Source organism: Peromyscus eremicus, chromosome 14 (genome assembly GCF_949786415.1).
Source record: "Peromyscus eremicus chromosome 14, PerEre_H2_v1, whole genome shotgun sequence".
NCBI lineage: Eukaryota > Metazoa > Chordata > Mammalia > Rodentia > Cricetidae > Peromyscus > Peromyscus eremicus.
Genome location: NC_081430.1, coordinates 78,884,810 through 78,896,087, shown reverse-complemented (window position 1 = coordinate 78,896,087; position 11,278 = coordinate 78,884,810). Strand labels below are relative to the sequence as shown.

At 46.9% G+C, this 11,278-nt stretch overlaps 1 protein-coding gene across 2 annotated transcripts in view; it reads right to left on the bottom strand.

Moving 5' to 3' along the window:
• Positions 1-5,034: 5,034 nt before the first annotated feature.
• Susd6 (sushi domain containing 6) overlaps positions 5,035-11,278 on the bottom strand; it is a 105,517-nt gene continuing 99,273 nt past the window's right edge. For both annotated transcript variants that reach the window (XM_059279563.1, XM_059279564.1), the window contains 2 exons: positions 8,359-8,786; positions 5,035-5,821 (listed from right to left, as the gene is read on the bottom strand). In XM_059279563.1, coding sequence (XP_059135546.1) covers positions 5,796-5,821; positions 8,359-8,786 — 454 coding nt within the window. In that variant the 3' untranslated portion in view covers positions 5,035-5,795. The remainder of the gene's footprint in view (positions 5,822-8,358; positions 8,787-11,278) is intronic.

The following is an 11,278-nucleotide window of genomic DNA, read 5'->3' as shown; positions in this document are numbered from 1 at the left end:
TACTTACCTACGTTTCACTATATATCCCTGGCTGGCCTGAGATTTGCTATGTAGGCCAGGCTGGCCTCAAACTCAGAGATCTGTGTGCACCACCACTCCCAGCTCCTCGTATAATTCAGACTTCATTGCCTTCTTCCCCAAACTACAATTTTCCCTTGTGGTGGTAGGGCTCAAACTTCTGGGGCTTTAAGGACGCCAGACAAGCAAGTGCTGTTCCACTGAGTCACATAGCCCTCGTTTTGTTTTGTTTTTTAAAATGTCAGGGTCTCACTGCATAGCCCTGGCTGGCCTTTAACCCCCAATCTTGCCTCTGCCTCTGAAAGGCAGTATTAAAGGTCTACAACATGCTCCTGGTCTTCCTGCAGTTCTTATTTCCCTCTAGCTTGCTTCTGCACTGCCAGCAGGTCTGTGCACCCTTGAGATGTCTATTTTCTCCCACATGTAGTCAACACTGGTTTTGTGTTCTTCGTGTTAACAAGTGCCTTCATAAATTGGCCAGTTTCTCTCTATCCCAACAGTCATCTCCCCAGCTTAGCAGTGTCTTATACCTCTAAATCCATTCTCTATATGCAGTTAGACTCATCTCCCAATCCCTTCGACTTTAGTTCTTGCTAAGACCTATCAAAGTGATTTCTATGCACGTAGGGTGTGCAAACATCCCTAGTGGGCTGCTGGAAGCTCCCCATTCTCCATAATATCTCCTTGTGTTCCAAGTCACTGTCCTCTCAAGTTCAGGAATAACTTCTTACACTGCATGTACACATGGCTCCCTTTGTGCCTACACGTGAGTTGCATCCCTGTCCAGGCTCACATCTATGCTCCTTCACACAGCTCAGCTGTATTTCAGTTTGAAGGTTTTCTTTGAGTACCCCATCCTACCTCCTTGTAGGTTCCGGTTTATATCAATCACAACACACTTTTTCATTGTCTACTCTCCTGGTCCAATTGACACTCTATGCTGGCCCCAACCATATCAAGCTCCAATGTTCAATCCCAGCTTAAGTACAGTAGTTGGCACCCTGAAAGAAAAGATACTTGATCAAGAGACAATGGGCTTCCACTGATGATAGCTGGTGGTCCTTCTCCCAGGGCCACACTCCTCTGCACTGCCAGCAGTGGTCTGTGCACCCCCAAAAAGCCCCCTCATCCAGTCAATCACTAAACTGTTGGTTCTATATTCTTAATGAGTAGTTTATGAGTCTGTCTAGTTTCCTTAACCTTGTTGCCAGAAAGCCTCTTCACAGTACAACATCTTTTCATGAGCTCTTGCCCACATCTAGTGTGTGTGTGTGTGTGTGTGTGTGTGTGTGTGTGTGTGTGTGTGTGTGTACATACAGAGGCCAAAGGATGACATCAAGAGTCTTCTTCTACTGCTGTCCAGATATTTTTTTTGGGACAGTCTCTCACTGAACCTGGAGCTCACTAATTACCTAGACTGGCTGGCCAAGCTGATTCTGTCCTCATTTCAGGATTACAGGATCACATCACTACACTCAGCTTTTTATGTGGGTGCTGGGGATCTGAACTCAGTTCTTCATGCTTAAAAACACTTTACCAATTGGTCTCTCTTCTCTCCTTCCTTCTATGGTACTGGCGATTGAATCTAGGGCTTCTCACATGCCAGATAAGAACTCTAACACTAAGCTAGAGCTTTGCCCCCTATACCTATTCTTTTCAATCATCTAGAGTTCTGTAAAACTTTTTGGAAAGGACTACATCTCCCAAAACTGCCTTCATAAGAATTTTTATTATTATTTAGAAATGCAGTTATATACATAGAACAATTAAAATTAAATTAAACTTTGTACAAATATTAAAATACTATCTTCATACCCACTGCAATGTACAGGATACCAAAAAATATATATATAAAATAAAATAAAGCAAACCCAGATTGATTGACATCCTGCACAATCAATTATGCATGTGTTGTTTTAAACCATTACATGAGTACCATTCTGCAAAGGATCCCATAGTGGTGCACAACCTTAAGAAGCCAGGCTAGTGTGCATACAGCCATGCAGCCCACAGCCATTTCCTCTCCCTACTTGGCAATCTAAGTGCTCTATCCCCGCACCACACCCAGTGAGCTTTTTTGGGGGCGTGGGGTGGGGTGGGGGAGGGGCTTTGTTCAAAACTCTACTACATTTTCAATTGGAAATTAAGTCACACCTCAGAAAAACTGGCCCCGCCACTTTGGCTTTCCAGGGAACCAGCAACCACGTCACTCAGCCTAATATCTGCCAAGAAAATCATTCTCTAGGGCGCAGAAGACCCAGCAGGCCCCACGAGGAGGCTCCAGCCACAGTAGACGTGCTATATGTCCCTTCTAGCCCCTCTTTGCTCTGTGAGGAGGAGGGAGGGAGCAAGGATCTAGAAATGTTTGCAGCATATTCCATTTTCTATTCTAGAATGTTCCTCAGGAACAGAGGAGACACTGTTATGTAGGAAGCCAAGTGTTTCAAGAGCTCTGATGGGATTGGGAGGGAAAAGGCCAACTGCCATCTGTCCCCATTCGGCCACTTTACAAAGCAGGAAAAGTATACCTTTGTCTTGTAGCCTGGCTTCTCTACAGACTGTAAAGCTGGGGGTGGAGGGAGGAGGGCAAAGAGGAACAGGGAAGACGGTGTTACTTTAAGTTCTCTTTGCAAATGGAGTGCTTGTTGAATGTACACTGAAATGCCTTATAAAAGCAAACCAACCCACTGAGTGGCCAGGACTCCACCCATTTCACAGTTCTCACCCAGTGAAACAGGAATATGGAAATGTCACACAAAATATAGACCTGGGCAGACAGAGCCTACCTGTTAAACTAAGGCATGGAGGGACGGAATTTTCTATTTATTTATTTATTTCACCATTCTGGCCCTTGGAAATTGATAGACCGTGACAGCAAGTCACCAGGATATAAAACCTGCATTGAGTCAGCACAAGTATGAAAAAGCAAAAACATCTCCCAAACCAAAAAACAAAATTAAAAAAAAAACAAAACAAAAAAAAAAACCACCTCTGTGTAGAAGTCCTTTGGTGCCGACTGCTTTTGGACAAGTCTGCAGGATGTCCCTGGAGGTGAGCCCAGCAAAGCAGGCTGCCTAGCTTCTTCCCACTTGCTCCAAGTTCCTTCCTGCCCAACAGCCTGGCACCTGCCACTGACCCTGTTTCTAGCCAGGCTCCACCTCAAGGCAATTCAGTCCCCCAGTCCCTCTGTAAGGGACAAAGTCCAGATGCCCCCAAAACCACAGCACATGGCTGACGGTTAAGAAATTGCTTTAGAAGAAAGAGAACAACACAGGAAGGAGTCGCAGATGCCAGCAGCAGTAGATGGGAAACTCCAAGAACAGACTTTCTCGAAACCAGTGACAGGAGGATGGGAACACGGCCTCATCCTCCAGTTAGATGGGCCTGGCTTGTGATCCCCAGGGAGCAGGTTAATGGATGGGGAGAGGGAAGGAGGCACCGGGAGGTTCTTTTACCCAAGGGCCGAGCCAGTTACCATGTAGCTAAACAAATCCAAAACAAAAAGTGCAATCTGTTAAGAGGCAAAAAACCCAGAGTAAAGATACAGAAAAGGGAAGGATCTTCCATTTTTTTCTTTTAAAAACTCCTAGAGCAGAATTCAGATTTCTAGAAGAGCAGCAAGCAGAAGAGGAAGGCTCACTCGGAGGACTCCCACCCCTCTGCCCCACGTTTCTCTTGAGGAGGGTGGGCCCCACGGAGGGTGAAGGAGAGCCACAGTGGCTGCTGACAGCAACTGCTAAGAGGTGTGCACTGTCACCATTGGGTTTTAGTCTTCGAGTTCTAGCACCTTCTCCAGTCCAGGCCTAGCCAACCACACTGGACACTGGGCACAACAGACTGGCCTTCTGGGTGGGGGTGTGAGAGTGGCCAGCAGGGACAGCAGGCACTGCCCTTACCCTGAGAGGAAAGGAGATGAGGGTGGCAGGAAGGCAGGCATGCCAGGGACTAAAGTGCATTGTAAGTGGAGGCAGTGGGCAGTGGTGGGCTAGGGACGGCATTCCCCTATCTGAGGCCACTGATGCCTGGAACTAACCCGTTAGGTCAGGACTATAAATACACTGGGCTTTTTATTATCTTTACCACCCCAGAGAGGCTCAGGGAGAAACATCATAGGTGCAGTCCAGGATTGGCTCTGACGTTTCCCAGCCTTGAGGTTTGAGGAAAAGGAAGGAAGGAAGGAAGGAAGGAAGGAAGGAAGGAAGGAAGGAAGGAAGGAAGGAAGGAAGGAAGAAAGGGGAAGGAAGGAAGGAAAGGGAAGGAAAAGGAAGGAAGGAAGGAAAGAAGGGGAAGAGATGGAGGGGGGGGAGAGAGGAGAGAGAGAGAGAGAGAGAGAGAGAGAGAGAGAGAGAGAGAGAGAGGAAGGAGAGAGGAGAGATAGAGAGAAAGGAAGCGAGCGAGTGCCTAACACCAAATACGTCTTCTGAAGATGGCAGAAACCTGGTGGGGCTCAGCTACCCAGGTATTCAGTGCCACAGGAGGCCCAGCACAATGACTGGAGCACCCACCCCTTCAATGCCGGCACTCTCCCACTCCCGAGGCCTACTTCTCAGGCTTCTGGGTACCCACTGACCCACGTTAGCTGGTAAAGCCAGGGGTGCTAGGAATCATTCCTCAGGCCTGCAGGGCAGATAAAGAGTGGCTTGTCAGCAATGCTATGTGGAAGAGCGTGGAGAAGAGAGCAGAGTAGGAGGAGCAGCAGCGGCACAGCGGGCCACTTCCTGGGCATAGTTACTAAGGCACATGACTGTGGTGAGGAGGATCCTCGGGACCTGGCCGGAGCTGCCTGCAGCCACGGGGGACTTGGTCTGTACCTCTCAACCTCTCCTCCATCACCACAAACCTAGAAATGGGCAACTTGCCCAGACTGCCAAAACCCAGATGAGCTTTTGTTGGCATCTTAGCAAATCTTGGGGTTCTGTGGGCTGCAAGGAAGCCAGAGCTACCTAGGACGAAGTCCAGGAGACAGCATGCAACTTCCCCTTATCCAGGAACAGAGACCAAGGCCAAGGCAGCCAATGCTGGAAGCAGGAAGTGAGAACTTGCATATTAGGAAGACAATCATTATCTGACAACCTTCTTCCTTCCCATAGGTCTTCTGGGTGCTTCTTGGAAACTCCAAAGAGTCAGGAACCTGCACCCGAGCTGAACAGCTGAGTGCCGGGCAGGTTTGGTACAACTTCCCAAACCTTCTATCCTCAGTCAAGGAAGATGCCATCAGTGTCAACACACAGGGCAAGTTCAGGGCCCACACTCTGGCCCCAATAAGAGTCACTCCTGCTTTGAGGGCCTGACTGTTCAATCTGTTCCTGCAGCCCCAGGTCCAGCCCCTGTGTACAGGTAGCGATAGCCACTAAGGCCTGTGGACAGCAACCCACCTGCACACAGGGAACCTGGACACAGGGAACCTGGACAGGCGGGGGAAGGCACAAGTAAACACAGCGGTGCTCAGGCCTCATGACTGTGGGGCTGCCACCAGAGAGCTGGCTGCAAGGGACCCAGGGGCTCGGGGGCAAGGGAGGGTTCAATCCAGCACATTCAGACATGTCCCTGACAGATGGGAAGGCTGGGCCAGGCAAAGAGCCAGGTCCTCCAGCTGTTCAGTGGGCAGATGGTGACAATCTTCCTTGAGTATCCAGCGGGATGGCCTGCAGGCCCTCAGGTACACACAGATACACAGGTGGCAGCTCAGGCATCCAGGTGGGGCAACTGGAGAGGACATGGTACTCAAACCCATAGAGGAGAGAGGACGGGCAGAGAGGAGAGACGATGGGCAGTCCTCATGCTTCTTTCAACAGGGGGATATCTGCAGAAAGATGGGGAGGAAAGGACTGGAGTTACCTAAAGGTGTCTCTCAATATCACTCCAACTCTACCTTAGGAACCCCCACACAGCCCCCACCCATTTAAAGAAATAAAACGTTCTGCTGCACACATCTAAGCTAGTCAGAATTTCTTGCTCTCTGACTCATCTCTCCCACTCCCTTATGATAAAATCCCAATGCTGAACCTGGCATTCAAACACCTTCTGGTCTCACCAACACAACCCTGCCTCTCTTTCTGCTGGTCTAGTTAATTCAATTCTCCAATCTTGCTCTAAGAAGCCACAAAGTCCTCCCCAAGTCCCAGCATGTCCTTAAAGCCACCTGCCATCTGTGTGAACCTGGACAAATCACTTTGTTTTTCTGGGTTCTGGTCTTCTCTTATGTCACCAGAGGGGAGAAGGTTAGACCCACGTGTCAAGCTCCTGAGTTCCTAGGACATCAGTCTTAAGTATCTTGTTTTCTGAATACCTCATACGGCATCAGTTCTTCAATTTTTATTTCATTATTCTATTTTTTTTTGTTGTTGTTGTTTTTTGTTTTTTTGAGACAGGGTTTCTCTGTGTAACAGTCCTGGCTATCCTGGAACTCACTCTGTAGCCTGTATCCTGGAACTCACTCACAGAGATCCACCTGGCTCTGCCTCCTGAGTGCTGGGATTAAAGGCATGCACCACCACCGCCAGGCTATTATTCTATTTTTTAAACTTTATTTATTTTTTAAAGTGTGTGTACATCTGTACACTGCAGGTCAGAGAACAACTTTTCAGAATTCTCCTTCTACCATGTGGAGCCCGGGGATCAAATTCAGCTCATCAGGCTTGGTAGCAAGTGCCTTTACCTGCTGAGTCATCTTGCTGGTCTTATTTACTTTAGAGATAGGGTCTATGCAGTTCAAACTAACCTGGACTTGTGGTCCTCTTGTCTCAGTCTCTGAAATGCTAGTATTGCAGGCCTGAGGCACCCTATCTGGCTAGCACTACAATTATTGGTTCCATGATTTCTTCAATGCAGGCCCCACTGTCTTTTCAACTGATACTCCAAGCAGCAGTGAGCATGTTTCCTCATTTGGCACCAACACAGATGAGGCTTTCAAAGAGGTTTGCTCAAACCAGGTGTGATGACACATACTTTTAATTCCAGCAGAATATTTTTAATTGGAGGCAGAAGCAGGTCAATCTCTGTGGGGTTGAGGCCAGCCTGGTCTACACAGTGAGTTTCAGGCCAGCCAAGCCTACATAGTGAGACTCTGTCTTAAAAAAAAAAAAAAAAAAAGCCAGCACATGGTAGAGCACTGTGATCAGAGACTTGGAGGCTGAGGCAGAAGGACAATGGTTTCTAAGGCTATGCAGAGAGGCCCCGTCTCTGAAAACAACAACAAAATAACACAAAAGCCCCCAAACTAAAAACAAAAACAAGTAGCCATTAAGGAACAGGGAACCTCCTTGGCTCCTGAGGAAGGATAAAGGATGCCACATGCCCTTAGCCACATCTCATAATACATGTGCCTGAGGGTCCAGAGGTCACTGACTGCTACATCCAAACTGGGTCAGTTATTACAGGGCCCTCGACATCTCTCTCCAACAAAGAGCAAAGGCGGCAGGCTACCGACAGACACATTTCTAAGTTAGACATAGACTCTATCCAGGACACCGGGATCTGTGAAGTTTCCTCTGGGATCTTTCAGAAAGACTGAAAGTGTTACTATCAACTGGGAGCTTCGAGGCTTTGTTTGGACCCTAAACTACACTGAGATTTCACTTACAGATATTCTTTAAAGTGACAGATGTGAATTACAGTTAAACTCTCCAGGCTCCAGCAAAGGCAGACTGTCAGTAGGCAACACCCACTGCACTCTATGGCCAGTCTGACACAAGGAGTAGAGTTACCTGGGAGCCATCATGGCACTGTAAGGTTAAAAATGCTGGTTTAGAGCCAGTCATTCAGTTTTACATCTCAGCTGTCAATGACCAGTGATAAACGACAAGTGAAACTGGGACCCATTTTCTCCATCTGTGAAATGGGGACAGTCATAAATACCTAGCTAACCCTCACTGTCAAGCTTAACTGAGATGGACAGCACAAGGAAACCAGCAATACACTCCTGTGTAAAACGAAGTAGCCGTCTTCTCTACAAGACATGCAGGCTACTATTTTCTCAGCAGTACAGCACAAGTTCTCCTTGTTATTTTCTGCCTTTTATGAATACAAAACTTTTTAATAGCTCTATACCCTGAAACTCATCCAGGTGGTTTAGCAGAGCCTATGGCTATGAAAAGTATTAGACTCCAGAGCCATCAAAATTCATAGCTAACAATGAAGTCTCCCTAGGAGAGCCCAAAGCTCTACCTGGCATTCTGAAGACCAAATCCTACTTTGTAGGCTAATACTCTGGCTATTACCCCCTTTTTTGGGGGTGGGGAGGGTGAAAATACACCAATTATCAGAGTGGCCCACAGGGCTTCCTCATTCCCAGCAAGGATTCCAACATCCAGTAATCCATGTTTAGCAAAGACCGCTTACCATCTGTGTACTCCTCTGATGTGAGGGATAAAAGGCTTTGTATGTCACTGTTCTCCGAGTCTGCAGTGTCTTTGTGTGTCAGCTGGCTGCTCCCTGAGCCGGCCACCCAGGAAGATGTGGTTGCCTGGTGCACCATCACAGTCTCTGAGCCCTGGGAACCCCAGGCTTCACACAGCCCAGAATGGCCCGGGGCCTCATCCTCTCCACCTGCAGAGGAGCAGGCCGCCTGGCCCTGCAGCTGCTGTTCCCTTGGCATGTTCCTCCCAGTAGGTGCAGACCCTTCCGACAAAACAATCTGTACTCTGGGGTCAGCCGGTGGCATGCAGTGACCAGAACTGCCATACACAGCTTCCTCGTATGAAGGGAGTGCAACCTGGACCCCATCCACCATGATGGAGACTTGGTCCCCAGAAACCCCCTGGTCACGCCTGTATCAGAAAAGAAAAAGACAAAAGAATCTGAGCAACACAGAGATGAATCAATAACATTGTTCCAACAAAATCCATCATTTTCCAACACTTATTATATGTCAGCAAGTAGGAAGTGCTTTAAACACTTTAGCACACTGACTGGATCCTCCCTCACCTGAGTCCTTTCATGTAGGGATTCACCAAGAATGTGGGCTTGGCTCAGAGAAGTAGTGTAACTGCTTAACAGTCAGAGAGCTGGTAAGGGATGGACTTGGGACTGAATCCAGTTTTACATACTTCTAAAGACTTGTGTTCTTGGGCTGGAGAGGGTGGCTCAATGGTTAAGAGCACTGGCTGCTCTTCCAAAGGACCTGGGGTTTGCTTTCCAGTATCCACATATCATGCACAGACATACATATAGGCAAAAAACTCATACATCTTGTTGGGCATGGTAGTGCGTGCCTTTAATTCTAGCACCTGGGAAGCAGATGCAGAAAAATATAAGTTTGAGGCCTGGTGGTCTACAGCATGAGACTCTTGTCTTTAAAAAAAAAAATTATATATAAAATTGTGAATTTCAACACAAATGCAGGAAAGAACATGTGGCAAAGTTTACATACAGGCCCCTGCATGATCCAAAGGTGGCACTGGTGTACACTCCCACTGAGGTCGGGAACTGCAGCCCAGACATTCTGTGCCCAGACCAGTTACTCCCACTTCCTCACTACCACGAGGATCTCACCACCGTGTCCTGACTCACATGGAAACCACTTCTCTGATTTTTTTGAGACAGGGTTTACACCACCACACCAGCTGATTTTGTTTTAAAGAGACATGTCTTGCTACTATTTAAGCTCAGACAAATCCTGAACTTAGGGTTACTTTACCTCAGGTTCCCAAGTGCTGGGATTACAGGCACACAATACTAGGCCTGGCTTACTCCCCCCACCAAATAATTTTTTATTTTTATTTTACTCGCATGTATGTCTGTGTGAGGGTATCAGATCTTAGAGTTACAGACAGTTGTGAGCTGCCATGTGGGTGCTGGGAATTGAATCTAGGTCCTCTAGAAGAACAGCCAATGCTCTTAAACACTGAGCCATCTCTCCAGTCCTGCCTGGTTTACCTTTTATTTACTTATTTAGTTTTGGTTTTTTAAGACAGGGTTTGTGTAGCTCTGGCTGTCCTGGAGCTTGCTCTGTAGACCAGGCTGGTCTCAAACTCAGAGATCCACCTGCCTCTGCCTCCCAAGTGCTGGGATTAAAGGCATTTGTCACCCATCACCCAACTCTTACTTTGTATTTAATAGTTTGACTATAACACAAAATCCTTCAACACTGGTTTAGATTTAAATTTATATGTTTAGACATGTAACCCCTATGGCTTCATTTTAGTGAACATTGTGAGATTTATTTACAAACACACATTTTCTGGGGATCACTCTTGTTATATCCACACTTTCTCCTCCTCTGGAACCATTTGAAAGCATGATGAAGACAATTTTGTATAAACCTCAGGACTTCTTTCCCCATATAACTTACAGTGTTGTTACATTCCAAAAACTTAACAACAGTGTACTATATACAAACTTCCCAAACTGTCTGTAAAATTACCCACTGCTGCTCTGTTCTTTCTTTTTATCCAGAATTAAACATATTGTGCTGGCTAATTTTATGTCAACTTGACATAGGCTAGAACAGTGGTTCTCAACCTTCCTAATGCTGTGACCCTTTAATACAGCTCCTCATATGGTGGTGACCTCCAGTCATAAAATTATTTCATTATTACTTCGTAACTGTAATTTTGTTACTGTTATGAACTGTAATGTAAATATCTAATATTCAACCCCTATGAAAGGGTCACTTGAACCCAAGGGGGATGCAATCCACAGATTGAGAACCACTGGGCTGGAGTCATCTGAGAGGAGAGAATCCCAGTTGAGGAAATGCTTCCACAGACTGGGCTATAGGCAATCCTGCAGAGTATTTCCTTAATTAGCAATTAATGTAGGAAGGCCCAGCCCATTGTGGGTGGGATCATCCCAGTGGTCCTGGGTTCTGTAAGAAAACAAGCTAAGCAAGCCATGAGGAGCAGCACTCCTCCATGGCCTCTGCATCAGTTCCTGCCTCTAGGTTCCTGCCTTGTTTCAATTTCAGCCCATACCTCCTTCAGTGAAGGATTATGGCTGTGGAAGTTGGTCACAGCATCAGTGACCCTGAGACACACACACTCTATGTTTAGTTGTCCCGTCCCTTTCATCTCCATTCATCTAGAGTATCCACTAGAGTTTATGACATTGACATTTTTTAAAAATTAAAATTATTTTATGTGTATGGCTGTTTTGTCTGCATGCATGTCTGTGCACCACATGGGTGCACCACTGCAGAGGCCAGAATAAGGTGTCAGATCTTCTGGAACTGGATTTACAGATGGCTGTAAGCCATCATGTGGATGCTAGGAATTAAACTTGGGTCCTCTAGAAGGGTAGCCAGTGCTCTTAACTGCTGGGT